The sequence below is a fragment of the Globicephala melas genome, chromosome 20, assembly GCF_963455315.2.
Source record: "Globicephala melas chromosome 20, mGloMel1.2, whole genome shotgun sequence".
NCBI lineage: Eukaryota > Metazoa > Chordata > Mammalia > Artiodactyla > Delphinidae > Globicephala > Globicephala melas.
In genome coordinates, this window is record NC_083333.1 from 17,423,859 (window position 1) to 17,450,896 (window position 27,038).

General features: G+C 46.5%; 1 protein-coding gene across 3 annotated transcripts in view; it reads right to left on the reverse strand.

The window, feature by feature from the left end:
• Positions 1 to 20,999: 20,999 nt before the first annotated feature.
• PMP22 (peripheral myelin protein 22) overlaps positions 21,000 to 27,038 on the reverse strand; it is a 32,057-nt gene continuing 26,018 nt past the window's right edge. For all 3 annotated transcript variants that reach the window (XM_070044493.1, XM_030861370.3, XM_030861369.3), the window contains one exon: positions 21,000 to 22,288. In XM_070044493.1, coding sequence (XP_069900594.1) covers positions 22,125 to 22,288 — 164 coding nt within the window. In that variant the 3' untranslated portion in view covers positions 21,000 to 22,124. The remainder of the gene's footprint in view (positions 22,289 to 27,038) is intronic.

Genomic DNA, 27,038 nt, shown 5'->3' on the forward strand with positions numbered 1-27,038 from the left:
ACAGGCTGCAGAATTGTAGTTCTTCTTGCATCTGCTGTCTGCCCTCTGGTGGATGAGGCAATCTAAGAGGCTTGTGCAAGTTTCCTGATGGGAGGGACTGGTGGTGGGTCGAGCTGGGTGTTGCTCTGGTAAAACTTTAATCCGCTTGTCTGATGATGGGTGAGGCTGGGTTCCCTCCCTGTTGGTTGTTTGGCCTGAGGCGACCCAGCACTGGAGCCTACCAGGCTCTTTGGTGGGGCTAATGGCGGACTCTGGGAGGACTCAGGCCAAGGAGTACTTCCCAGAACTTCTGCTGCCAGTGTCCTTGTCCCCGTGGTGAGCCACAGCCACCCCCACCTCTGCAGGAGACCCTCCAACACTAGTGGTAGGTCTGGCTCAGTCTCCTATGGGGTCACTGCTCCTTCCCCTGGGTCCCGATGCGCACCCTACTTTGTGTGTGCCCTCCAAGAGTGGAGTCTCTGTTTCCCCCAGTCCTGTTGAAGTCCTGCAGTCAAATCCTGCTAGGCTTAAAAGTCTCATTTTCTGGGAATTCCTCCTCCCATTGCCGGACCCCCAGGTTGGGAAGCCTGACGTGGGCCTCAGAACCTTCACTCCATTGGGTGGACTTCTGTGGTATAAGTGTTCTCCAGTCTGTGAGTCACCCACACAGCAGTTATGGGATTTGATTTTATTGTGATTGCGCCCCTCCTACCGTTTCATTGCGGCTTCTCCTTTGTCTTTGGATGTGGGTATCTTTTTTGGTGAGTTCCAGTGTCTTCCTGTCGATGATTGTTCAGCAGTTAGTTGTGATTCGGTGCTCTCGCAAGAGCGAGTGAGCACACGTCCTTCTACTCCGCCATTTTGAACCAATCTCTAAACATTCTTTTTGATATTCTTTTCCGTTATAGTTTATCACAGGATATTGAATATAGTTCCCTGTGCTATACGGTAGGACCTTATTGTTTATCCATTCTATATATAATAGTTTGCATCTGCTAATCCCAACCTCCCACTCCATCCTTCCCCCACCCCTCCTCCTTCTTGGCAACCACAAGTCTGTTGTCTATGTCTGTGAGTCTGTTTCTGTTTTGTAAATAAGTTCGTTTGTGTCATATTTTAGATCCCACATATAAGTGATATCACATGGTATTTATCTTTCTCTGACTGACTTCACTTAATATGATAATCTCTAGTTATATCCATATTGCTGCAAATGGCATTATTTCATTCTTTTTATGGCTGAGTAGTATTCCATTGTATATACGTACCACATCTTCTTTATCCATGCATCTGTCGATGGACATTTAGGTTCTTGCCATGTCTTAGCTGTTGTGAATAGTGCTGCTGTGAACATTGGATCTGACCACCCTCTCCTTCGTGGCTTTCCTAGCAGCCCCTAGAGCGCTTACTGCACTGTGCGATCACATCTATCTGAGCGCTTATCTGTCCAGTTGCCTGTCTGCCCCTCTTGACTATAAAGTCCTCGAGGAGATCGGCACCCCTGGTGCCTGGTGTCCTCTCTCATTCAATAAAAAACGAGGGAACGAATGAATGAAATGCATCCACTTCCTTCCAAATGCAGCTCCTCCTCACTTCTCTGTATTTTTTTTTTTTTTTTTTGCGGTATGCGGGCCTCTCACTGTTGTGGCCTCTCCCGTTGCAGAGCACAGGCTCCAGACGCGCAGGCTCAGCAGCCATGGCTCATGGGCCCAGCCGCTCCACGGCACGTGGGATCCTCCCGGACCGGGGCACGAACCCGTGTCCCCTGCATCGGCAGGCGGACTCTCAACCACTGCGCCACCAGGGAAGCCCTCTCTGTATTTTTTAAACTAATGATGCCAAAAGCTTTCCCCATCACTCTGGCTGGACGGCATCGCCTCACCAAACACCATCAAAGCCTTTCCTCTTACTGTGTTGTGTCTCTCTCCTGCGGGGCAGTTCGACACCACCGTTGAGGAATGAACTGCTTTTCACAGGACGGGGGTCCTCCAGGAAAGAGCGAGCCTCCTTCAGATTCTCTCCTCCCGGGTACCTGGCCTCCTGGAGGTCTGGCTTGATTCAACTTTAGGAAAATAAAGAAATGTGACCCCGCATGTATGCTCCAATATCCGAAAGCAATCATCGTTTACAATTTTCTTGTCCTTTCCTTCCACCAGGATCCTGGTTTAGACCCTGGCCTCACGTTCAGACTGTGTAAACAACCTCCTTACCATACATCAGAGGATCTCCATGGAAAGGGAGGTGGAAATCAGATCGATACCACACGCCCTCTCCTGGCTCCCTCCGAGTCCCCGAGCTGTAAAGTGACTTGGGCGATACCAGAGCCTCACGCAGACCCTGGGCTCCTGGGCTCTCAGAGCCCTTCGGGGGTCTTTTATTCTCAAACTCACCCTCTCATCTCTTAAGACCACTTTACAGCCTGTCTCTTTTCGATGTTAAGAAGCAGAACTAGGCTCGTTCAAGAACAGAGGAAATTGCACATTTTTAAAACATCAGATTGTGAACTGTGCTGAACTAAACGCTTCCATTTCCTATAAATCTGTTTCCACTCAGTCCAGCCAGGCCGGGCCTCCCGGGCGCAGTCGGTGGCCGCGCGTACCACCCAGTGGACACAGCCTGGTACTACACCTGTGGGGGGAAAAGACCCTGGCCAACATCTGACTGCAATTTCCTTAAGGCTATTTTCACCGATGAATTTCGACCCACGTTCTTCTGTGTGTCAGTGAGCTGAGCAGATCAGCTAGACTTGAGCGGTGTTGCCACTGGGATATGATGGAATTTCAGGAGAAAATAGGGAAATCCTGCTAGCACTCATGACTGTTCATTTCCCTTTAAAATATGGAGCAGGGGAGGATCTTTAGAAAAGGCAATTGAGAATTTGCTCATTATTAACCAATGGTACTTAGAACCTACTATGTAGTGACGATCTGCTGACACTTACCTCTAAGTCCCAGACTCCTAGACCTTCATGCACTGTTCACCATTTCTCCTAGCCAGATTTTTGTAATACAACCAGCATTCCTGATTCTCAGTTGGATAAACAGAGAAAAAAGAGTTCAAGAAGCCCCTCAGTGACTCACAGAATCTCAGAGGTTCACAATAATATACACAGGCCTATCTGATGGTCTACAGTGGCTGTAGCACCTTCTAGAAATTCAAGAAATTTAATTTGTAGATGTTATGAAAATACAGGAAATGAAAATACACTTTAAATGACCGTCCCCACCCTTCTCAAGCTGTGAGCTAATAATTATAAAAAAATGAACCGTAAGTCAGACACAGGACACCTATGAATAAATTTAAAATTCTCCCCCACATCGCGCCAGTTAGCCTATATCTACCCATACTCTTCGTTGTGGGGATTATATCTACCCCACAACTACCGAGCCTGCACTCTAGAGCCCGTGAGCCACAAATACTGAAGCCCGTGTGCCACAACTACTGAAGCCCGCACACCTAGAGCCCGTGCTCCACAACAAGAGAAACCACCGCAATGAGAAGCCCACGCAACGCAACAAAGAGTAGCCCCCGCTCACCACAACTAGAGAAAGCCCGCGCGCAGCAAGGAAGACCCAACGCAGCCAAAAATAAATAAATAAATAAAGATTATTTTAAAAAATCGATCATGGCAGAGCAAATTATCTTTTAAAAAAAAGCTTTTTGTGTTAGTCAGAAATGGCCATTTGCTCACGTAAGTGGCTGTAATAATCCATCAGTGAGGACACTTTCTTCCGAAAGTATGAAAAATGGCTGAAAAAACAAGATCATTTGTTATTTCAAACAACAGGACTTGAAGGCAAGACTTGTTCAAAGTAGGTTCAACTTGTCCTCAAAGACCAGGTCTTGTTATTTTTCTACCCCAGCTAGACTCATGGTCACAGAAAAGCACAGGCATCGCTTGTAGACACAAAATCCTACAGAAAGGGCAGGGCCTTTGCGCCTGCGTCTCTTTTACTACAAGAGACCCCCCCCTCCCAGCAGCCTTCTCCCCGGGCCCCACCAGCCAGTCTTAGCTGCAAGGGAGGTGGGAAAAGACTCAGCAAGCTTCATGCTCAGCTCTATTCTGGGAGGGGGTCCTGCCGGGAGGAATCGGGGGATGGGTGGTTAAATGACCATTTGGTTCTAGTTCTAGTTTTTTCTCTTTTCTTCTTTCATCCCCACGTGCTCAGCATTACAGCATGAGCCCCTTCCCCACAGCATACAAGGAGCATCTTACTCTCTATCCCACCTTACCCCCTCCCTCTCTACACAAACACAGACACACACACATACACACACAGAGCTTCACTGCATTCATTCAGCCAACAAACATACGCCGTGTCTATGATGGGCCGGACACTTAGCTAGATGCTGGAGACACAGGTGAACAAGGTGGGCGTGGTCTCTACCCTCTGAGAATGTCTGCTGCGGGCAAGGAGCTCCCCAGACGGTAAGGGAAGGGACCGGCAGGTACGACGGACGCTGAGGGACCAGCAGGGTGGCACCCAGAGGCTAGGTGGGCTGTGGGGCTCCCTGGGCCTCCCCCTCCACCGACCCTGGCCTGTGGCACCCCACCCTCACCCCAGGAGGCCGTGAGCTCTGTGGCTCTGAGCACCTGGGCAGCCGGCCTGCCCAGGGCAGTGCAGACAAGGGCCAGGAACCTGTGGGTGACCTTCAGGGGAGCGGGACGGATGGCAGATCAACAGATAAACTTGGAGGGTGGAAGAGATGAGTGGGAAGTGAGGCGTGGGGAGGGTGGGAGGGAGTACAGAGGGACGAGACTTTCTAAGAAGAACAGTGTTTCCAATCAGTGTTTCTATCAGGTTAACTTTAATTCTGTGTTGACACTGGGTTTTGGCCACAAGGAAGAGAGAAGGGCAGGAAGCAGCCCTGGGCTCTGATGGGGCGGCCTGTCCATCATCACCTGGACCCGAAGACAGAGGGCCTGGTCTTGGTCTCCCGTCCCTGCAGCCAGAGCTCTTTTCCCTTGGGATTTGCAGGAAAGAGGACCCACCTGTTGCCATGATGCCCCCCGCCCCCAATCACAGACACCATACAGGGAGCACGTGAGGTGTTCCAAGGACACCTGTGGCCCGGAAGGATGACTTTAGGAGTAATAAACAGGGAGGCCCTTGGCCCTAAGCACATGCTACCTCAACTTGCAGATGGAGTCACAGCGTTCATTACTTAACGAGAAGCAAGAACTAAAGACGCCAGAGTCTAAACAAGGTCCCACGGGAGAAGCTGGGGTGCTGGGCCTGGACACTTGGTCGGGGAAAGGGCCTAGGACGGGGGATGGGTAGTCCCCAAGGGTGAGCTTTCAGGTACAGAAAAGTACAAACCTCAGCCATCAGTCAAAGTAACGCTGTCCTCAGCCAGTAAGGCTTTGCAGAGAGAGAGAGAGGTTCAGATCTGTTCCAGGACCATAGGGCTGGAACCGGGAACCAAGGGGAGGAAGGAGGGCTTGAGCCGTATTTAAATGGGATGCTTGCAAGGCAGTGGAAATAGCCTTCTCCTCCAGGCTTTTTGGTTCTCGGCTGGGTCTCTGTAACAACAGACAGATTGACAAGAGAATAGGATCCACATGCGTTTACCGTGAGCTGTATGGGACACAGGAGCTTTCAGAAGTGAAGACCCCAAGGAGTGATACAGCCTGAGCGTTTCTGTGCCAGTTCTGATGAAAAGTGGAGGGTCCCGGGAAGACGTGATGGGACCACGGGTATGAGCTACGAGGGATGAACTGGGGAGGTTGGCAAGGTTGTTCCTTCAGATTCCTCAGCTCCGTCCATCTTCGCAGACGAGGACCCTCCTCTCCTCTGGGTACCGGGAGGGCACCTCGCACATGCTTCAGGGGAAGGTCGGAAAGCCCTTCCTGTACCTGCCGTTTCTCAAATGCCTTTGCTCAAAAATATTGCATACGCCCAGCGGCCATGTTTTGGGGTCGCATGTCCTGAACCTCGTCTTGTGTATCCACAGAGAACCATTAGAAACAGGTGCCGGGAACAATTCAGCATCCATTGCTCGTTGCTGTCTTGGTTTCACCGAGGTTTTACCTTTGGGTAAATTATTTCACTTCTCTGCAGCTCATAGATCATCTACAAAGACCTACTGCAGAGCACAGGGAACTCTACTCAATATTCTGCAATAACCTGTACGGGAAAAGAACCTGAAAAAGAATGGATATATGTATATGTGTAAGTGAATCACTTTGCTGTACACCCGACACTAACACAACGTTGTAAATCCACTGTACTCTAATATAAAATAAAAATTAAATTAAAAATAAGTAAATAAAATAAAATAAAACGGGGCTACAGGTATTCACCTCGTGAGGTCATGTACGAGCCCTCGCCTGGGTTACACGTGGTGCGTGCTTTGAAGGAACCCTGGCAGGTGTCAACTTTAAAAAAAATGCACACCGTGAGAGTTGTGAGTTCAGTTTTATTTGGGGCAAAATGAGAACTGCAGCCCGGGAGACAGCACTTCAGAGAGCTCTGAGGAACTGCTCCAGAGAGGCAGCGGGGAAGGTCAGGATAGATGTGATTTGGGCGAAGGGGGGAGGGGAGTCCATGCGATCGAGCACATATTATTCTGCAGCAGGTTTCTGCTAGTCACGAGGAGCAGTCGTCACCATGAAGGATTTTGGTGCTTTTCTAGATCCGAGGAGATACAAGAACTGGGCTCATAAAATTGGCTCCTGAAAATATTTAACTCTCTGAAGACCTGTTCTGCCAGTTTTTCCCAGAGCACAGAGCGCCTCAATTCTGCTCTCCACCCTGAGCTCCTTTCGGGGGGTGGTGCAAGTCAGCAGCTGCAGAGCACATGATTTAACCCTGGTAGAGGTAGACGGCAAGGGTCAATTGTAGTTGACACAGGTATGGAGGTTGGGGGGCAGTGGGATGTGGTCACTGCTGCTCTGAGAGATGTTGGACTTTTTGCCTGAATACCCCCGTTTTTTTGCTTTTGTCTTCAGCTCTGGACCTTTCACAGATTTCTCCTGGGTTTGAAGTCTCTCAGCTGGTCCTCTGCTAAGGATGTGACCCCAAGTGATTCTTTATGATTCCTTGTCATTAATGGCCTCACGCAGGTCAGCGTTCTCCACACCTCACTGAGCAGTTTCTCCTGTCTCTTCCTTAAGGAAGAAATAAGGTTTTCAAATTCACCTGAACATGTAAAGGGACAGATCGGACCTCTAGGGAATCCCCTAATTGGCAGCTCAGCCCAGGTCCCTCCCCTGTCACTCCCAGGGGACTGCAGCCCATCTGCCCCTGCATCCTCCAGAAGCTGCTTCAGCGGCTGAGTGGGCTTCCGCACGCCCTGTACTGCTCTGAACGTACCTGTAGACAGAATGTCTATCTCAAAACGGAGATCATCAATGTTCCCCTCTGTGAGAGGCCTCCCAAACTTTCCTGATGAATGAATTCTATTGTGTGTGCATCTATATACTATACATGAACATAGAGGGCTCCCTAGTGTTTGACGAATAAATTATGCATTATACATTATAGCTTTATAAAATTGCATAATACACAAGTATATAATAGAAATGGTTAACAATGAACTATAGGTCTCCCCATAAGTTTGAGAGTTCCTTCAGGATAAAGGGTGTCTTTCCCATGTCTCTGTGCCTTATAACTAAGACTAAATAAATGCTAATTACAGGAATGAATCTATTGCACACTTGCTGTGGAAATAGACACCTATTGTTACACACTTTTTTAATTTAAAAATATTTTTATAAAGTAGTAAAGCCATTTGTTGCCTATAATTAAGTCTTGGTTGGGTGACATGGGATTCAGCTTAAGTGACTCCATTTTGGGCCTGTTGTCTTGTTTTTAACAGAATAGACCAAAATGCAATCACTTATATAGGAAGAGGTGACATATATAAATAATGTACAGTTAATACTTGCTTTGAAATTTAAAATTCATTGGTACGGAGGATGTGTCTCACTATGCAAATGACTGACGTAACTTTGCATTTGGACCAAAACATTGAGGCGCTGGATCAGCTTGGCTCCGAGAGAGCGTTCAGCGACTGTGTATTTCGTACGCGTCCTCGGAGCTCCTTTCTATCTGCCAGGTTGGATGGTGCCTGATTCGTGAACTGTTGAATGAAGTCAATGAGATCTTCAAAACTAACTCAGTTGAATTTTGTTTTTTAACATTTCCCTCCTCCTGGGTTTGAGGTGGTTAAGAAGGAAGATGGGGAAAGGGGTGAAGGACCTGACAACCAGAGTGGGCTTTTAAAGGGATCCTTCCTTTGCGCCATTTTCTGGCTGAAGGTGAATTGTGTGTCTAATGTTAATAGAAGTGAAACAGGAAAGAAAATGCACTGGAACCATTATTATTATTAGTGTTATTGTTGTTGTTATTTTTTTAATTTTTATTTTTTTTGGCGGTACGCGGGCCTCTCACTGTTGTGGCCTCTCCCGTTGCGGAGCACAGGCTCTGGACGCGCAGGCTCAGCGGCCATGGCTCACGGGCGCAGCCGCTCCGCGGCACGTGGGATCTTCCCGGACCGGGGCACGAACCCGTATCCCCTGCATCGGCAGGGGGACTCTCAACCACTGCGCCACCAGGGAAGCCCTCTTGTTATTATTATTATTACAATCTGATTTCTACTATCTTCCAATAAGTAGGTATTGTGTAATCCCACTCGTGCTACCTACAGTGGCCATCCTCTTACGGACGTTACTGCTCACAGAATCTTCAGAGAGTGAAATAGCGGGATGCCCAGCTCCTTCTGTGTGAGCATAATGTACTGAATCGATATTTGAATTTTAAAAGTTGGCCGTTTTCAGGGCTCCGTGTTCAAGGCATCTGATGAGAATGACTGTAAAATACACAAAAAGTCTATGACAATTTCCTCAAGTCTGATCTCGGCACCCAGACAAAATGCTCATGACAGGTCCACATTATTTGGTAAAACGCTTGAAAACCAAGAGCTTATCGAGAACGATCCTTCCACCAGCAGTAGTTCTCTCGAGCTGTGAGCGTATCCACATTTGGGTCTTTGCAGGAGAAAAGACAGTAAGAAATGAGGTCAAGCTGGGATTTTCAAGCTAAGTTAGCAGCTCAGAATGAAGGCGTATGAATCTCTGCCTTTCTGTTGTGTGGAAAATCTGCCAGGGGCTAAACTCTGTTGTTAGATGGGCCTCAATAAGCAAGACAGGTTAGCTGGGGAGGGGAGGGAGGGAAAATGTGGCTTCCTGTGGTTTTCTGAGGGTCACATCAGTCTTAGGAATGAGGGATACTGGGGGCAGCTAAACATATGCAAATAAAATGCAACTTTTCGGAGGGAATTTATTGAGTTCCTTCATTAGCACTGAGGCCAAGGGCGGTCCAGAGCTAATGCAAAGTAGATCTGAGGGTTTCCTTTTGTTTGGTTCAAGGTCCTCCTGGCGGTGGAAGTAATGGGGTGAAAAGGCGGACAGCGCTGTCCTTGAAAGGAAGCAGGACCTGTGAGCAGTCTCAAGTCCTTTTGGCTTGAATACCAGCCTTTGTCTCCAAAGGACCATGGCTTGGGCTCCCCGAGAGTCCCAGTAATGAAGCAGTTGATTAAGACCTCATTAAAAGTTCATTGACATTCATCGCGACCCGAGCCATCACTGCAGCCCAGAGAGATGGAGCAAGAAAGGACTGGGACCAGCCAGAAGCTTAAACCCTGGGTCTGAATGCCCTCTCTGCCACGCCATGGCTCTGTGTTCTTGGGAAAACATTTTAATCTTCTGAGATGCCACTTTCCTCAGCTCGAAGTGACTCCGATTCAACGCTGCCGTGAGCAAGTACTTTGAGAGCTTTAGTCGTTTTGCGCATCTGCGCTCTTACCATCACCCCTTTCCTGTCTTCACCTGGTCGTGGGAGCCCCTTTAGGAACAGCCAAGACATTTATTTCTTGCATCACAGCACTGTGAAGCTTCCTGAGGCAGGAAGACCTCTGAGAAATACAGTCAGGTTATCAGAAAACAAGAGTCTCTGGTCTCTGGCAGGTGCTGACACAATCCACTCGGTCCCCAGGAAAGGAGAAAGTGCAGGCAGCTTAAAGCGTCTCCGCCCAAAGGTGTCAGGTGTGCTCTTTTGCCCAAATTCAAGCTCCTGGCCTCAGATCCAGGAACTAACTAAGCACAACCGCAAATCGCAAAGTGTGTTCTAGGGACCACTTGTTCTAACAGATGTCTGGCCTTCCACCAGGGGGCTGGGGCAGGGAATTCTGCCTGCTTTCCCCAAAAGAGCCCAGGAATCTGCAAGGCCACCTTCTTTTTTTTTATTTTTAGTGAAATATAATTGATTTACAATGTTGTGTTAGTTTCAGGTGAACAGCAAAGTGATTCCCTTATACATATATATATATATTCTTTTTTCACATTCTCTTCCACTATAGATTATTACAAGATATTGGGCATAGTTCCCTGTTCTATACGGTATGTCCTTGTTGGTTATCTATTTTATATACAGTAGTGTGTATCTGTTCATTCCAAACTTTGAATCTCTCCCTCCCCCTACCCCAAGGCCACCTCCTAGACCGTATGGTTCCATGTCAACTTCAACCACTGGACTCAACACGGGCATGTTTTGTTGTGTTTTGTTTGGACTTAGACCTGTTAAAAAATAAAATTTAACTGAGTAAAATTTAAAGATCTTATTGGCTTTACTCAATGATTCATAAATTGGTCATCATCCAATCCAGCAGAGAGGACGGAGCTCCGAGGAACTGTACAAAGTCAAAGACTTTTACAGGCAGAAGGAGCGGGAACAGGAAGTTGTACTCGGCCAAAAGCAGGCTGGTTACTGCAAGGTCACTCACTTCCCTTTAGGGGATGCAGGGGTCCACCCGGCAGGTGACCTCACTGGCGCTGATCAGGGGATTCCCGATTCCCTGGTTTAAGATTCCGTTTCTGGGAGAGGCTGAAACTGTAATTAAGTCTCGGTTTCCTGACATGGGGTTCAGCATCAGTGACTCCACTTTGGGGCGGAAATGGCCTCTTCTGCTCTGGGACCCTCCTTCAGCTCCTCTGATGATACTGTAAAAATTTCCATCCCTGACCATCACCTCCAACCTCGAGTACCCTCTCACTCTTCCTTTCTTGCCGATGGTTGAGATCTCTCCTTGTCCTGGCAGGGGAGAGAGTCTTACTTCAGCTCCAATTCTTCTCGTGCTCCGAGAGACGATATATACTTCACGTCTGATTCTTCCGCTTAGAGCCAAGTTTCTGAAAAATCAAAGCTTTATTCTCTCTACTCACAGAAGAGCGGTGGCTTTTAATTCTCTATTTGGGCTACAGATTTCTGAAGGTCTGCTTCAGAGCTCAAAAGGCAATGAATTTTTTTTGTTGCTCTCTCTGATTCTTCCCTGCTCAGAGGGCGATTTATAGAGAGTCCCACTGGCTATACGACTGCTTGGTGGTGATGACAGAGCAGTGTCTACAGAAAGAAGGATTAGAGGTAAATGGTGTTGGCATTTTTTTTTTAACTTTTTTTTTACTTTTGCAACTGAGCTATAATCGACACATAGCATTGTGTAAGTCTGATGCATTTATATTTTGTCACATGAATACTACAGCAACATTAGCTAACACCCTTATCGTGTCATATAACTACCATTTCTTTTCTGTGTTGAGAACAGTTCAGATCTAGTCTCTTAGCAACTTTGAAGTTTATAATGCAGTATTTTTTACTATCATCGCTATGTTGTGCATTAAATCTCCAAAACTTATTTCTCTACCAGTTGCAATTTGTACCCTTAAATAACATCTCCCCAAATCCTCCACCCCCAGTCCCTGGGGACCACCAATCCAGTCTCTTGTTACAAGTTCACGTTTTTTTTTTAAGTTTCCACATATAAGTGAGATCATATAGTATTTGCTTAAAGACTCGTCTCACTGAGCATAATGCCTTCAAGGTCCATCCATGTTGTTGCAAACGGCAGGATTTCCTTCTTTCTCGTGGCTCAATACTATTCCATTTCATATATACAGACCACATCTTATATATGCATTCATCAGTTGACAGACACTTAGGTTGTTTCCATGTCTTCACTGTTTTGACTGATGCTGCAATGAACGTGGGTCTGCAGATATCTCTTCAAGATAATGATTTCGTTTCCTTGAGATATACACTCAGAAGTGGGAATGCTGGATCATATGGTAGTTCAATTTTTAATTTTTTAAGGAACCTCCATACTGTTTTCTATCATGGCTGCACGAACTTCCATTCCCGTCAACAGTGTAGGAGGGTTCCCTTTTCTCCACACCCTTGATGTTAGCACTTTTTAAAGGCCACTAAATTAACACTTCATTCTCCTCCAAAGTGCAGAATGAATAAAAAGATAGAGGAATCAGATGGAGATAAATGTTAGCTTGATTACTGATAAAAACTGGATTGGATGACACGGTCTAGATGCACAGCTAAATGGTCTTGCTAATTTTTTGCCCCTGAATTCAGTAAATTTCCCCCCTGGTCACTGGCCCAGCTTAAAGCCCAGAGGTCTTCCCTGTAATGCTACTCCATGGAGAAGCAGAGGAGGCTTACATTCCATGGAGAAACTCATTCCAAAAGAGAGCCATCAGGCCCCGTGTCCTCTTCAACACTCATCAATTAAGTAAGTCATTTCTCCTCCCTTGGGAAGGAGAGAATAAGGAAGGAAAGAGTGGGGATTTTCCTTGAAACATGAAGAATCAAAAACAAAGTGTTCTAAAAATATACATATATGAAATTAGAATAACAGCCAACCCAACTCTAAAGCATTATTTGCTAATAGTGTCATTATAAAGTAATGAATTCAATTTGCTTGTATTTCATTTCAATATTTTTGCATCTCTATTTAGAAGCTAGGTTGTTCTCTACTTGTGTTCTTTGTGCAATGCTTTTCAGGTTGCCCTCAAGGTATTGCAGTACTATGGTGTGTGCCAGGACTTCCGCTGGCCCCTCTAGGGCCACCTCCACCTTCCTCCACCTGCTGTTTGCCCTAGGAGGCTGACCCACAGGGACCACATCGATGGACTCCATTGACCTATGGCTTCCAGTTGGGTTTGGCCAATGAGGAACCAGGAAGGAAATCGGAGGGTGGGAGAAGAAGGGGGTGAGGGCATCTATTCTCCCAGGCCTTCCCTGCAAGTTCACGGGAGGCTGACTGGGTCCAAGGAGCAAAGATCACCACTGCTGCCAGGCCCTCCTGGGAGGTTCTGATACGACCCTCTCCCCGCCCCTTCAAGCCAAGGGTGGTGAACAGGACTGCACTACCATCTGACACTTCTGCATCCTTCCCACACCTTAGCTGAGCTCTCTTCAAATTAGTCCATGTGAGTGTGAGATCTGTTTCCTGCTGGGAAGCTGATTGATACGTGTGGTTAGGCTCACTTAGTAAAACGAACTGGAAAGCCTTCTATTTTTATCTATGCTCTGGAACACATTAAATAGTGCAAGAATTTTCTAGCCTTTGAAGGTCAAAAAGCTGCTTTTTAGTGCCCTCTTGGCCTCGTATTTTTGGGATGGGATAGTCCTTTAACAAATGTTTAAACATTTTCTCACGGTGATTGCTTTATTTAGGTCTCTTCCTCGTGTCAAGTTTTGAATTTCCTAGAAAAGCATCCATTTCCGTAACAATTTGCAATGTATTCACATGGAATTGTTTCCAGAATCATCTTTTTATTGTTTTAATCCACCTAGAATCTGTGGTCACCTTCCCCGTCTCACTTCTACTGTGCTGTATTTGTTTTCCCTTATTTGGGTTAAGTTTATCTGGTTGTGTGTGTGTGTGTGATTTGCCCCAGGTCACACTGGGCATCAAAAGCAGAATACGTTTTCTGGTATCAAGCCAAAATATTTTGCCTGCAAATGACAGTTTTTCCTGAGCCTCTGCCTGCCAGTCGTCCGGGCAAAGAATGAAAAGGAGCCCCAGATCAACCAGGGTCAATCCCAAAGTGAAAATTTCAGGAATCGAAGGGAGAAGCAAGTGAGTTCTTTCACAGCTCTGCGTCCTTAAAGCCGATTCGTACCTTGATAGAGCCTGTGCCGTAGGTGTTGACTCTCAGCCAGATCAGCAGGCACATGAGAGAGAGGGCAGGAGAACTCCCCACTCTGATCTTCTGGGTGATAATACTTTTAATTTTCGTCAGCGCAAGACACTGTCCCAAACCAGAAGGGGTTTGCCTAATTCATCATGGTCCCTGGCCACACAATGGGACCCCTGACAAGCAGAACATTGGAGAGTGAGAGAAATGGACATCACGAACGCTCATGAATTGCAAATGTTTCTTCATTAGAGGATGCTCTCCTACTCGGGACCATCTGCTTGATGTAACGGGGCCCAGGTCCTCAGACTAGAAACATCTGTCACTTTAATCATTTTACCTCTTAATTAAAGCGCAACCAAAAGGAGGCCAAACATCGCTATGACCCTGAACAGGTCAGACCTTAGCCATACAGACTGGAGAACGCATCTGCCTGGATAAAGCATGAGTGAGAGCACATAGGTGTGCGGTTCACCCGATGTATGTGCTCCCCACTGAGATCAAACAAATTTGGGCAAATGAATCCCCTTTCCCCATTCACTTTGTGTAGCATTTCAAAGACACTCTGTCTTCAAATCGAATTGATCTTCCACCGGTAAGGCCACCTGACCAGTTGTCTGTGAGCTGCTCTGCCCTGCGGCATCTCTGTCAAGTAGTTAATGATCTATAAATAAACACGTTAATACGCAGGGGAGATGCTATTTAAAGGAACCCCATGCTAATACTTTTGCACCACAAAGAATTCTTTTATAATGCAAATAGTCACCCTTTAATTGAGCTATCTTGTAAGTTCAGATTTTCATATGCATTTTCCACGCGTCATCAAAGAAACAATGCGTGGAAACACTCCAGTTCATGCCCAGTAAAGCACTTCATAAGTGGTAGGTGACACCATTATTTCTCACTTTGGGATGTACCCATATTGTTTTGAGCTTAGGTCAAATTGTAAGCACGCCACCGAGATTCTGCGTATACATCTGTCTAACCCGCCTCACTAGTCTGTAGTCTCTCTAAGATTCTAGATGTTTATATTTCTTTTATTTTGTTTCTCATAGAGCTGTCTTGTGCTGAGTTCTGTACTAGTGAAATGTTGATATCAGTTGATACCAGCAAAAAAGTCATATATGCATCTTTTAATACTAAAAATCCTTCCAAAATGCTAAAAAAAATACCTATATATATAGTTTTTGGATATATAGTCAAAAACACTGGAAACAACCTAAGTGTCCATCATCGGATGAATGGATAAAGAAGATGTGGCACATATATACAGTGGAATATTACTCAGCCATAAAAAGAAACGAAATTGAGTTATTTGTAGTGAGGTGGATGGACCTAGAGTCTGTCATACAGAGTGAAGTAAGTCAGAAAGAGAAAGACAAATACCGTATGCTAACACATATATGTGGAATCTAAGAAAAAAAAATGTCATGAAGAACCTAGGGGTAAGACGGGAATAAAGACACAGACCTACTGGAGAACGGACTTGAGGATATGGGGAGGGGGAAGGGTAAGCTGTGAGAGAGTGACATGGACATACATACACTACCAAACATAAAATAGATAGCTAGTGGGAAGCAGCCGCATAGCACAGGGAGATCAACTCGGTGGTTTGTGACCACCTAGAGGGGTGGGATAGGGAGGGTGGGAGGGAGGGAGATGCAAGAGGGAAGAGATATGGGAACATATGTATATGTATAACTGATTCACTTTGTTATAAAGCAGAAACTAACACACCATTGTAAAGCAATTATACTCCAATAGAGATGTTAAAAAAAAAAAGAGAGAGACATGTACCACCATGTTCATTGCAGCACTATTTACAATGGCCAGGACATGGAAGTAAGTGTCCATCGACAGATGAATGGATAAAGAAGATGTGGCACATATATGCAATGGCATATTACTCAGCCATAATAGAAACAGTCCTTTGGTTCATTTCTGCCAAAAAAATTCTTGTGCTTAGTACACAAATAGAGCTGGAGTGGCGTGGAAGTATAGCTCAGTGGTAGAGCATCTGACTGCAAATAGAGCTGGAGGTGGAAAAATTATGCAGATGAATCCTATTCAAAATCTCTAGTTTCTTAGTTTTAACGGAGGTAAAAGGAACATTCTATTACTCAAGCAGGGGCTCCCTCTGTGGAAATCTACTTTGAAACCCATACATTGTAACTGACTCCTTGAATTACCTACTTGGGAGTGGTGTGAGAAAAGCACCCGTAATTTAAAGTTTCAAGACTGACATCCCCTGTCTACCTGGGTAATGAAAGCCTTTCCAGTACTTTTGAAGGTGAGTCACTGATTTCGTCAGGTAACAGAATATTCATCTCCTTCAGGATGAATAGTGCGAATCTAGTGCTCTTAGAGAATAGTCTTCTTGTTGTTCTTTTTAATTTGGCAAAGCCATAAAATTATCCTGGGAAATACCTAATGGAAACCAAAGGTGCACAAAGAGTAAAGGGAATGTTTTTTCACTCAATTAGGAAATGTTTCTTGTCTGCAATCCTTCGGAGATGTGGACTCACTGTATATTTCTCAGAGATTTAGGTCCTGATAAACAGTGTAGGAGCCTCAAGGTGGTCCCATACCTCTCCCAATCTTAAACCTCCGTGCCTGCCGCATACGGATCGGCCCATTGAAGATTTTATATTCTAAATCTGAGTGCAGTAATAAAGCTTGGGCATTTTTAGATCTTATTTTTACCTTCTTCTTGGCTCCAGCTGGAATTCCAAAAAGAAAAGGATCAATATCAATCCCAGAGACGATCCACTGGAAATTCTCAACGTGTAGAGTTAAGTTTTAGAGTCCGCTGATTAGATTGTGAAGAGTCTAAACATCACGATCAATTATGTCAAATCAACAGGTCAATCGATTGTAAACTGTCTCACAATTCTCAGCAGAGAATGTGCACAGAAGTGCACATGACTTGAAAACTGCCAGAAGTGTAGAAAATGAGTCCCCACACAGTCCCCCAACAAAACACACTGATGTTTTCTGTGTACTAATACGGATGGAGTTCATTCCACACTTCCATCCTCAACACACACACACAGCCCTCAAAATCAATCTCATTAACACCAAAAATGCCTTAATAAAATACTAGCAAAAATAACCCAACAATATGTCAAAAGAATGCTGCTTTCCAAAAAGTGGACTTTACTCCATTAACAAAATCAATGAGTCAATATTAAGAAAACTATTGATAGGATTCACCTTTCTTTTTTAAAGGTATAAAAAAATAAAGTCTTCTTGATAAAGATTGAAAAAAATTGGTAACATTTAATATAAATTCTTGGTTAAAATTCTTGTTGAGAATCAGAATTATGTACTTACTGAAATAAATTATTGTTAAATAATCATAAGCACTAGCGTTCCTATTAAATTCAGAAAAAAACTGGAATGATGTCTACTCTCACAGCTATTATTTGGCATGTTCTAGAAGTGTTAGAAAATTAATAAAATTGTAAGAATTAAGAACTGTAAATACGGAAAAGGAAGAAAAGGCACATTATCTCTCTTTTTTTCTGTTCTTGCTATGCTGTGATTATCTATGTGAAAAGCCAAGATAATTAACTAGAGAAATATTGAAAATAATGAAGCAATTCAGTAAAAGAAACGAGTATAAAACTTGAGAAAAATCAATGTTTCCAACATGCCCACAATAACTAGCAATAAAACACCATAGAATAAAAGAAATTCACAAAAGCCATAAAGCATATAAATGCCTAGAAACAGAGTTAACGTAAAAGTATAGGACCTACATAATGAAAACAAAAAATGTTACTAAAGTGTAAACAAAGAGTGGAATCATTAGAGTTTATCCAGACTGTGTGCCTGCCCAGGACGTTATCAATGTTCCCCCCAATTGACACTTATACATTTAAATGAACTCTTTCAAAATAAATACTGAATTTTTGCTTTCAAAATAAAAGGGTCTTCTTGTAGAATAGCTCATAGCAGCTTATAGAATAGATAACTTCTTCTGGCCAAGAACTACTAGAAAATCTGGATTCTAGTTTTTTCATCTGTTTGACAGCATCAAGAGATACCAAGACCTCCAGGACTCAGGCAGCAGATGTGAGAAGAAAACCCCAATGTTCTTTCCTAAATTTCTGTTTAAAAAATTTGCCAATTAATAAGCCACAGACTAAGAGATTGAAAAGCTGTCCTGAAGGCAGTTGCAAAGGGCAGGAAGGCTACCAGCGTTCTTAGCACCTCGAAAAGTTGGGGAGACAAAACTGAAGTTCAGAGTCGCCACGACATAAAGGGTTCAAGGTCCTGGAGAGAAGATAATTGCAAAGAAGGCAGCCTGACACCTCCCTGCATTTGCCATTTCATAAGCGGTACCCCCCTGAGTGCAAAACACAAAGCAGCTGCTAGGAGGGCAGTTTCGAACCAAAACTCCATTGCTACAAATTCCTAAGATTGCAGTATTTCTCAGAAGAGCTCAAGGACGGAAAATAAATGTCATCAAAACAACCCTCTGGGAAAACCCAAGATTCTGTGAGTGAAGAGCTATGTTAACCGTTCATCTCTAATAACCTGTTTTGCTTTATATCGCTCAGAAGGAGTAAGAATCTCATCCCTTTAAAATATACATCTGAAAGCACAAAAAATAAAAGGTGACTACTTTCCAAACAGAAAGAACAGACTTTATGAGAAAATTAGCAAGGGCTTGAGCAAACAGCTGTCCCTTTTCTTTTCTTTTTTAGGAGCTTTATTGAGATATAATTCTCCTACTATCCAATCGACCCATTTAAAATATACAGTTCATTGGTTTTTAGTATATTCGCCTCTGTGAAAAGAGGTACAACCATCATCACAATGTTAGAGCATTTCATCACTCAAAAGGAAACATCACACTTTTTAGCTATTACAGCCCTACATCCTCATCCGCCCTTTCCCAGCTCTAAACAAATCTGTCTCTATCCATTTCCCAGTTCTGGATTTTCATAGCAATTCAATCGTGTAATATGCAGTCTTTTATGACCGGATTCTTTCACTTAGCATAAGATTTCCTAGGTTCATCCATGTTGTCGCACGCAGCAGTACCTCATTACTTTTTATGGAGAAAGCATGTGGATAGACTACATTTTGTTAACTCATTCATCAGCTGATGAACTTTGGGGCTGTTTCCATCTTTTGACTGTTATAATTAATGCTGCCATAAACATCCACGTACAAGTTCCTGCTCAGACACATTTGTTCATGTCTCTTGCATAAATACCTAGAAGAGGAATTGCTGGGTCATAGGGTCATAGGGTTATTATGTTTAACCCTTTGAGGAACGGACAGTATTCTCCAAAGCTGCTGAACCATTTCCATTCCCACCAGCGGTGTATCTGGGCTCCAATCTCTCCACCTCCTCATTAACCTGTGTTATTATCAGACTTTTTGATTTGAGCTTACCTAGTGGGTATGAACTAGTATCTCACTGTGGTTTGTGTTTGCATTTCCCTGATGACCAAAGATGTTGAACATTTTTTCCAGTTGCTTACTGGCCATTTGCATATATACCTTGGACAAAAATCTATTCATGGGCTTCCCTGGTGGCGCAGTGGTTGAGAGTCCGCCTGCCGATGCAGGGGACACGGGTTCGTGCCCCGGTGCGGGAAGATCCCACATGCCGCGGAGCGGCTGGGCCCGTGAGCCATGGCCACTGAGCCTGCGCGTCCGGAGCCTGTGCTCCGCAGCGGGAGAGGCCACAGCAGTGAGAGGCCCGCGTACCGCAAAAAAAAAAAAAAAAAAATCTATTCACGTCCTTTGCCCACATCTTAATTGGATTATTTGTCTGTTTAATATTGAGCGTTAGAGTTCTTTATGTACATTCTGAATACAAGTCCTTTTCCAGATATATGATCTGCAAGTACTTCCACACTTAGAATAAACTACGGCAGACGGGTTCCCAGATCAGAAAGACTGGCCCGTGGACGGGAGATCCATCACAACCACTTGCAAAGGAGCTGGTAGCAAGTCCCTGTTTCTACTCAAGATTTTTTAGTTTAACATGCCTCTGTTTGGGGCATGTGTAGAAAAAGAGCACAGAGTTGTGTGAGTTATGTGTAGAAAAAGAGCACAGAGTTGGTCCAATTTTTCTGGAGGCAAAGTTGGCCATACCTATTATACTTTTTAAAAAGATGCATGCCCTTTGTCTTGGTAATATCCTTACCAGGAATTTAGCCCTTGGATGTACTCTTAAAATGCACCAATATTCGTGTGTAAGCATGTTCACTGAAGCATTTTGGGTAATAATAAAAACCAGGACACAATCAAAGTGTTTATCATTGAGGGACTGGTAAATAAGTGTGCAGCTACACAGTGAAATACTAGGCAGATTGGAAAGACTGAAACAGAGCTCGCTAAATAGAACAAGGTGTGTGTTCCTATAGAAAGATCTCCACTTTATATCCTTAGGTGAGAAGAACAGCATGGTGCAGAAGAACGTGAGTACTTTTCTCCATTTTGCGTAAATTTTACAAATACTTGAATGGATGCATCTGTGTGGGCACTGCATTTCTTCCTGGCAGAAATCATAAACTATGTCTTCTGGTTACCTTTGGCGAGAGACTATGGAAAAGAGGGGGAAAAGAGGCTTTCGCATGTCGTGATCCTGGATGTATATTACTTTTTTTAATGCCAAAAGTGTTACCTAAATGGTGAGATTTGGGCCATTTCTGTTCTTCTTTGTTCTTAATTATTAATTTTTAGTTAAATGCTATAAAAGAAACCTTATGACATAAACATGTGTAGTTTCAAAGTTCAAGCACGTAAAGTGAAATTCCCAGTTTTTTCAATCACCTTGTGGCCATCTGTGCCACTTTACCCAATCTATCCGAGTCAAAACAGAGAAAGCGGGTCTCTGCTGGAAACCTTGGAAGGGAGAAGCTCTTCCATCACGGATGTCCAAAGACGCCAGAGCAACCCAGGTCATCTGCCCACCAGCGGCTCCGTGACCCTCTTCCCTCTGCTCCGACACGCACCTCGCACCCTCACCCACAAAAACCCACAAGAGCTCAGTGAGTTACTCTGATGTTTATTTGAACGCATCTTAGTCCACACAGTTGGTATAAAATCAGAAAAAGCTAAGCAGAAAATATATAAAAAAAAAAAAAGGTCTGGAGTCTTAGCATCAGAAGGGCACCGTATATACATCTACAGTTGGTGGCCAGTACGAGTCATTGCCAGACAGTCCTTGGAGTCAGAGGACAGTCTAGACCGTGCTGCATCCCAGGAACCACTGTCCCAGGGGGTCTAGAAGCTTGTCCTGATGCTCCGACCATAAGGAAAACGTGGGAGTGATAAAGGCGGTGGTTTGTTATTCATTATAGTAATAACAGCAGCCTAGCTAGGTACAAATGTGGTTATAAACCATTTATCTTACACAGAATTATTCAGGTCTCCGTTCGACTTCATGCTGTAAAATGGTTAATTGAATTTCCAGTGAGGCGTTTAGACGATTAGTGATCACAAGGAATGGTAAATACATAGCACCACTTCTTAGGTTTGTTGTCACCAATTTCTCACCTAGATGCGTGACCGGGACACCCCCCTTCAAGGGCAAGTATTCCAAAGCCACAAGTCGTGATTCTCCGAGGGCTCCAGTTTGGGGGTTCTGTCCGAGTGCAGGTAAGGCTGCACACAGAGGCGTGGGCAGTGCATGTCTGTGTGTGACGCACTGGGTCACCCACAGTAAAAGGGCTTTGGGCCATTTGGGGTTTCTGTCCACACTTTGGTTTTCTAAATGAGGTGGAGTGGGAGGGAGGCATCTTCTTTCAGATGAAAGGGAAGGGGCAAGATGGACTTATTTTATTTCTGGGCAAAACAAACAAAAACAAACAAACAAAAAAACTGAGCTTGATTATACGGTTAGGATGTCAAGTTCCTTAGCTACTTTAAGGTTCAACCCAAGGCTGACGGTCAACACATAAAGCAAACAATACTATGTACATATATGTAAAAAGTGTTATAAATAGGTTTTATAAACCGTCGATATTATATACATCTTCAATCAACACTAACCACCCCCCGCACCTGCTCTCTGTTTGGTTTGGTTTGAGTTTGGGTTTTTTGGCTAGCTCCTTTTTTTTCCTGGCTTCTGGTTTACTTCCTCCCTCCCTGCGTGCGCTCAGACCCTCGGACGTCCTGTCCCGGTGCCTCATTCACGTTTCCGCAAGATCACATAGATGACGCCGCTGAGGAGGGCCAGTGGGAAGGCCACCCAAGCCAGGATGTAGGCAAAGCCGTAGGAGTTCTCCGAGTTGAGATGCCATTCCGGGTGCCTGACCGTGTAGATGGATGCCGCGCTCATCACACACAGACCTGGGAAGGAGAGGGACCAGCTGGGGGCAGGAGGGGTCATGGAGCGGAGACCCTGCACCACCCCCAAACCAGACTCCATGGGACCCGGAGCACCTGCCCCACCCACCCTGCTCTCCTCCCAGACTCGACCCACCTCACACACACACACACACACACACACACACACACACACACACACACCAGGGCACCCTTCTCTCTTTCTTAGGGAGAAGGATACGGGCTGCAGGAAGAGAGGGCACGTCCATCTCAGGCAGGAATCTGCCACCAGATCCAGAACTGGCAGGAGGGGCTCAAAGGTACAGGAACCCAGGAAGCGATCTGCTCTCTGTGTCCAATCTATGTGACCCAGACCATGGCTTCCAAGGTCTCCCCTCCTCTTTCCTCCTCATTTCCTTTAACCGTCACCCACTGCCAGTTGACACGAGGGGCCCAGCGAGAATTCGGGTGGCAAGAGAAGCCCACCTATGTCTTTGCAAGGATGGCTGGGTGTGGGAGCCCCTGGAAGCCGGTAAACCACTCCACAGATGGGTGGCGGCATCCTCTGAAATCAGGGAAAGGGACACCTCACCGTTATCTGCGCGGCACTCACGCCGAGCACAGGGGTGGAACGCCATGCTGACCTCCTTAGCAGGATCGCTACATCAGAGACCAAGCAAGCAACGCCCACGGGCCCCACTAGGCAGACAGAAGAACACGTGGAGAGGAAAGGGGGGAAGGACGCTGCAGAGAAAGGAGGTGGTCACGGGCAAGCTGCGTGGTGCCTGGTCCCTTTCAACTGTTCTTGGTCCCCCAAGGTTGGTCTAAAGCCCAAACAAAGGTGAAAGGGCATCAGATCCGCAGGCAGGTCAGGCAACCCCTTCCTTGTCTACCACAGAGCCTTGGTGGAGGGACAAGAAAATCCTCCACTGAGATCCCACAAAGCAGGCAAGTTCAAGCGTGACGGTCCATGCCCACGGTGACGGTCAGCATCCCTGCAGGGAGGAGTCCAGTGACGTGAGCACCCCAGCCCAGAGCGGCACAAAGCCTGCTCTGTCCGCTCCTGAACACAGGGGCTTTGACAGGCTCTGACTGACTCTATTATAAGTCCAGAACGCATGTGGGATGCCTGTGGGTCCAGAGCCCCCCAAGGCCCGGACCACCTACATCTAACCTCACTGCTATTTGGGTTATTTAACTGGACACTGCGACTCTGTTTGAACAAAGTGCAGAAGTGGGACTGTGTAACATTCACTGCCCCGATAAGATTGTCCTTCTGCAAGTCAGAGAGAGAAAACACCCACTCCATTGGCCCCCGTCGAGAGAGCCACACAACAGTCTTGGGACCACAGGGGCATCAGCTCCAGGACCTGCCACCTACAGATAGCCCAGGAGACGGGAAGACATCTGTTTCCGCAGGGAAGTCATAGATGGCCAATGGTCACAGGAGGGAAACTGCGGTTTCGATCTGCTGAACCTCGAGGTCTATAGCTCACCTCTCCAAAGTGCTAATTCTTGCCTGTCTCTTAGGCTATATCTGACCTACCTAATGATGGCAGAGCCTCAAAGGCGAGGCAAGAGCAAGGGAGAGGGTGAGATGTAAGCAGAGCATCGGAAGGGCAAGACAGTGTCCATCATCTTTCAAATGGGGCGTGTGTCTAGCCAGCAACAGCATGAGCAATGTAGTGATAGCTGCGTGGACCAGCTGTGTCCAGATTTCCCCAGCAAAGAGAAAATAGCAAAGAAAAAACACTTTGTCTATGACCTGGGGGGAGCGAGAGAGACAGGACACACAAGTGCAGTGACTAACTCAGTGGCTTAATTATATGACATTCGCCCTGGGAGAATCTCAGAAGTAAAGGGATTTATGCTTTGCTTCGAGAATCCACATGCTTGTACACTTGCAAAGTCAACAAGAGGATACACGCTTTATAATTACTGTTGTCGGGAGACTGATGCTTTAGGGAATATATCATTACAAGGCTGTCTGTATGCAAAGCAACAGACGAGCCCCGGAATACAGAGCAGGTAGTGAGTCCCGAAAAGTCAAACACTTCTCCCAATAACGGGACTGTGATTCGCGTTCTTGGCCACCAGTAGGTGGAGATGCGTTTTTGAAGGTCTCCGTGGAGAAGGTAAGTGAGGCCACCGACTACACGCAGGTGTGCTGCCCTCCCCAGAGATGAGCAGGGAGGGGCCTGCGTCTGGGAGCAAAGGTCAGCTGTACGTGGAAAGGCCCTGACCCTGTCCAGACAACACAGAAATGCTGGCCGCTCAAGACTTCCCAAGAGTTCCCCCCTGCCTCAGCATGGCTGGGTCTGCATCACTAGACATGCTCCCCGAAGACCAGGCCTCGAGCCCCCTTTAATGGTGACAGCAGCCACAGGTGAACAATCAGAGCCCGGCATCTTTAGAAGGGAGTCCCCAAGAGACCAAAGGCAGAGGAAGGAAGGGAGGGGGTTCTCTAGGCTTCCTCATCTCCATTCTGTTCGGTTCAGTCAACATGGAATAAGCACCTGGCATGTGCGGGTACCATTCTGGACGCTGAGTGCACTGAGATCCACAAGACGTGGTCCCCACCTTCAAGGTGAGTGTCATCCGGAAACAGACACAGCAGTAGAGACTTCCAAGAGAGTAGGATGTGATTCCAAGGAAAGGAGAGAGAAACACACCGGATGCCCTGAGAGCACAGATCGATCAGGGGCCTGGGGAATCCTGAAAGGGGACACGGGGCTTGACCGGGGTCTAAAGGATGTGGAAGAGGTGGCCAGGTGCTGAAAGGTGTGAAGGAAATCCCAGATAGAAGGGAGACCACGAGCGTGGCAAGGAGGACGGAGGGCCCCGTGGACACCACCAGCGGGTCCCACTCAGAGTCTCTGTGATGGAGGCTGGAAGAGAGGGCCACCAGGGCACTTGACGAGGTTGTGGAGGGAAGCACAGCTTTTGTGGAGGAGAAACAGGATCAGAGGCGTGTCCAGAAAGACCGCCCCAGATTTAGAGGTGGGGCCAAGATCGGGGACAGGAAGGTGCGTGAGTTGGCTTTTGCCCAGCAATGGTGTTTGCAAGTAAAAGAAAAGAAATGAGCACAATATCTAGGTGTGATGCCACACGACGGAGGAGCCGGTGGTGGACTGGGGTGGGGGTGGGCGGCTCTGGCGTGACTGCCTGGTGGGTTAACTTAGGGAACTTGGGGAAATGGTCTTGCAAGCTGAGGAAGTACAGTTTCAAGGAGAGAGATGGCAACAGTATCGAAAGCAGGGGAGGGAGTCAGCAAATGGCCGTCCGTGTACATCCGTGACCTCTGCCAAAGCAGCTCAGAGCCTGGAGCGAAGCCAGGAGCCTGGGTGGGGCTGGCTAGGGAGTGAGCACTGGGGGAGACCACCGAGATGGGCAGCGGGAGCGCCTCCCTGGAGCTCGTTCCGTGAGCGAGGCCCCTGTCTCTCCCCACCTCGCCCTTCAGGCCACGAGGTAGAGAAGGAAGAGGCTGGAAGGTCCATTACCCGGAGAGCACTGGGCTCTCTGTCCCACCCACACCGAGCCTCCTCTGTGCCGCCAGCCCCCTTTCCATTCTCAGCCTCCGTGTGATTTCTGCAGCCTTGCAAGTCGCCCACAGCATTACTAGATGCCCATCTGGGCCCAGCCAGGGCAACATCTGGGATGATTCGCCCAGAACTGGTGTTTCTTAACGTGGTCTCCGACTTAAGCTGTCTTGGAACCACAGAACAGGGAGGGCACTGGGCTTTTATTCCTCCCCCAGATTTTCATTCTAAATGCTCTCTACCCACCTCAATGTGTATGAAAGAAAAGGAACAAAACAAACAGAAAAAGTAAAAGTCACTTTTAAAAGGAGTTTCCTACCATCCTTGCTGTTCCTCGTAATCACAATAAACACAAATTGCAGAAACTACACAGGTGGCCTGAGTTTAATTCTGCCAAGGGAACACATTACCCAGTCACCCAACAAGTGGGACATTCAGGGCGTTCTAGGAGGTGTGCGTGGAGCTCGCCGCTGGGTGTGACTCGTGAAATAAATCAAAACATAGTCTGTATCTCCGTGATGCTTTCCCATCCTGTGCCACTCAACCCAGCAGAGCCGGGGCCAGGGTAAGCACTGTCTGGGAACAGATGGCTGCAGGTCCTGAAAATAAGAATGACTCCAAAATCCAGATACAGGATCAGGACGGTCCTTCTCTAAGAAGAGGGTTTAGAAGAATTGATGGCTCGTGGATAGGATGAGCTCTGTAAATCATCCTAGAAGAACTTACAGTGGGATTAGGGCAGGTTAATGGCTGCAACAGTGGTGCCCAACTCTGGATGGACATCAGAGTCACCAGGGAGCAGCCCTGCCCAAGAACTCTTTTTTTTTTTTTTTTTTTGCGGTACGCGGGCCTCTCACTGTTGTGGCCTCTCCCGTTGCGGAGCACAGGCTCCGGACGCGCAGGCTCAGCGGCCATGGCTCACGGGCCCAGCCGCTCCGCGGCATGTGGGATCTTCCCGGACCGGGGCACGAGCCCGCGTCCCCTGCATCGGCAGGCAGACTCTCAACCACTGCGCCACCAGGGAAGCCTCCAAGAACTCTTAAATGAGACTCTCTGGGGATGAAGCCTGAGCACCAGCGTTTTTTAAAAGCACCCCCTTTCTCACAAAAGGTGATTCTGGTCTGCAGCTGAGATTGAGGAGCACCCAACTAGATGACGGAGCCTCTCAAAACGTCTTCAAGAAGCAGCCAACCTGGGCTTCCCTGGTGGCGCAGTGGTTGAGAGTCCGCCTGCCA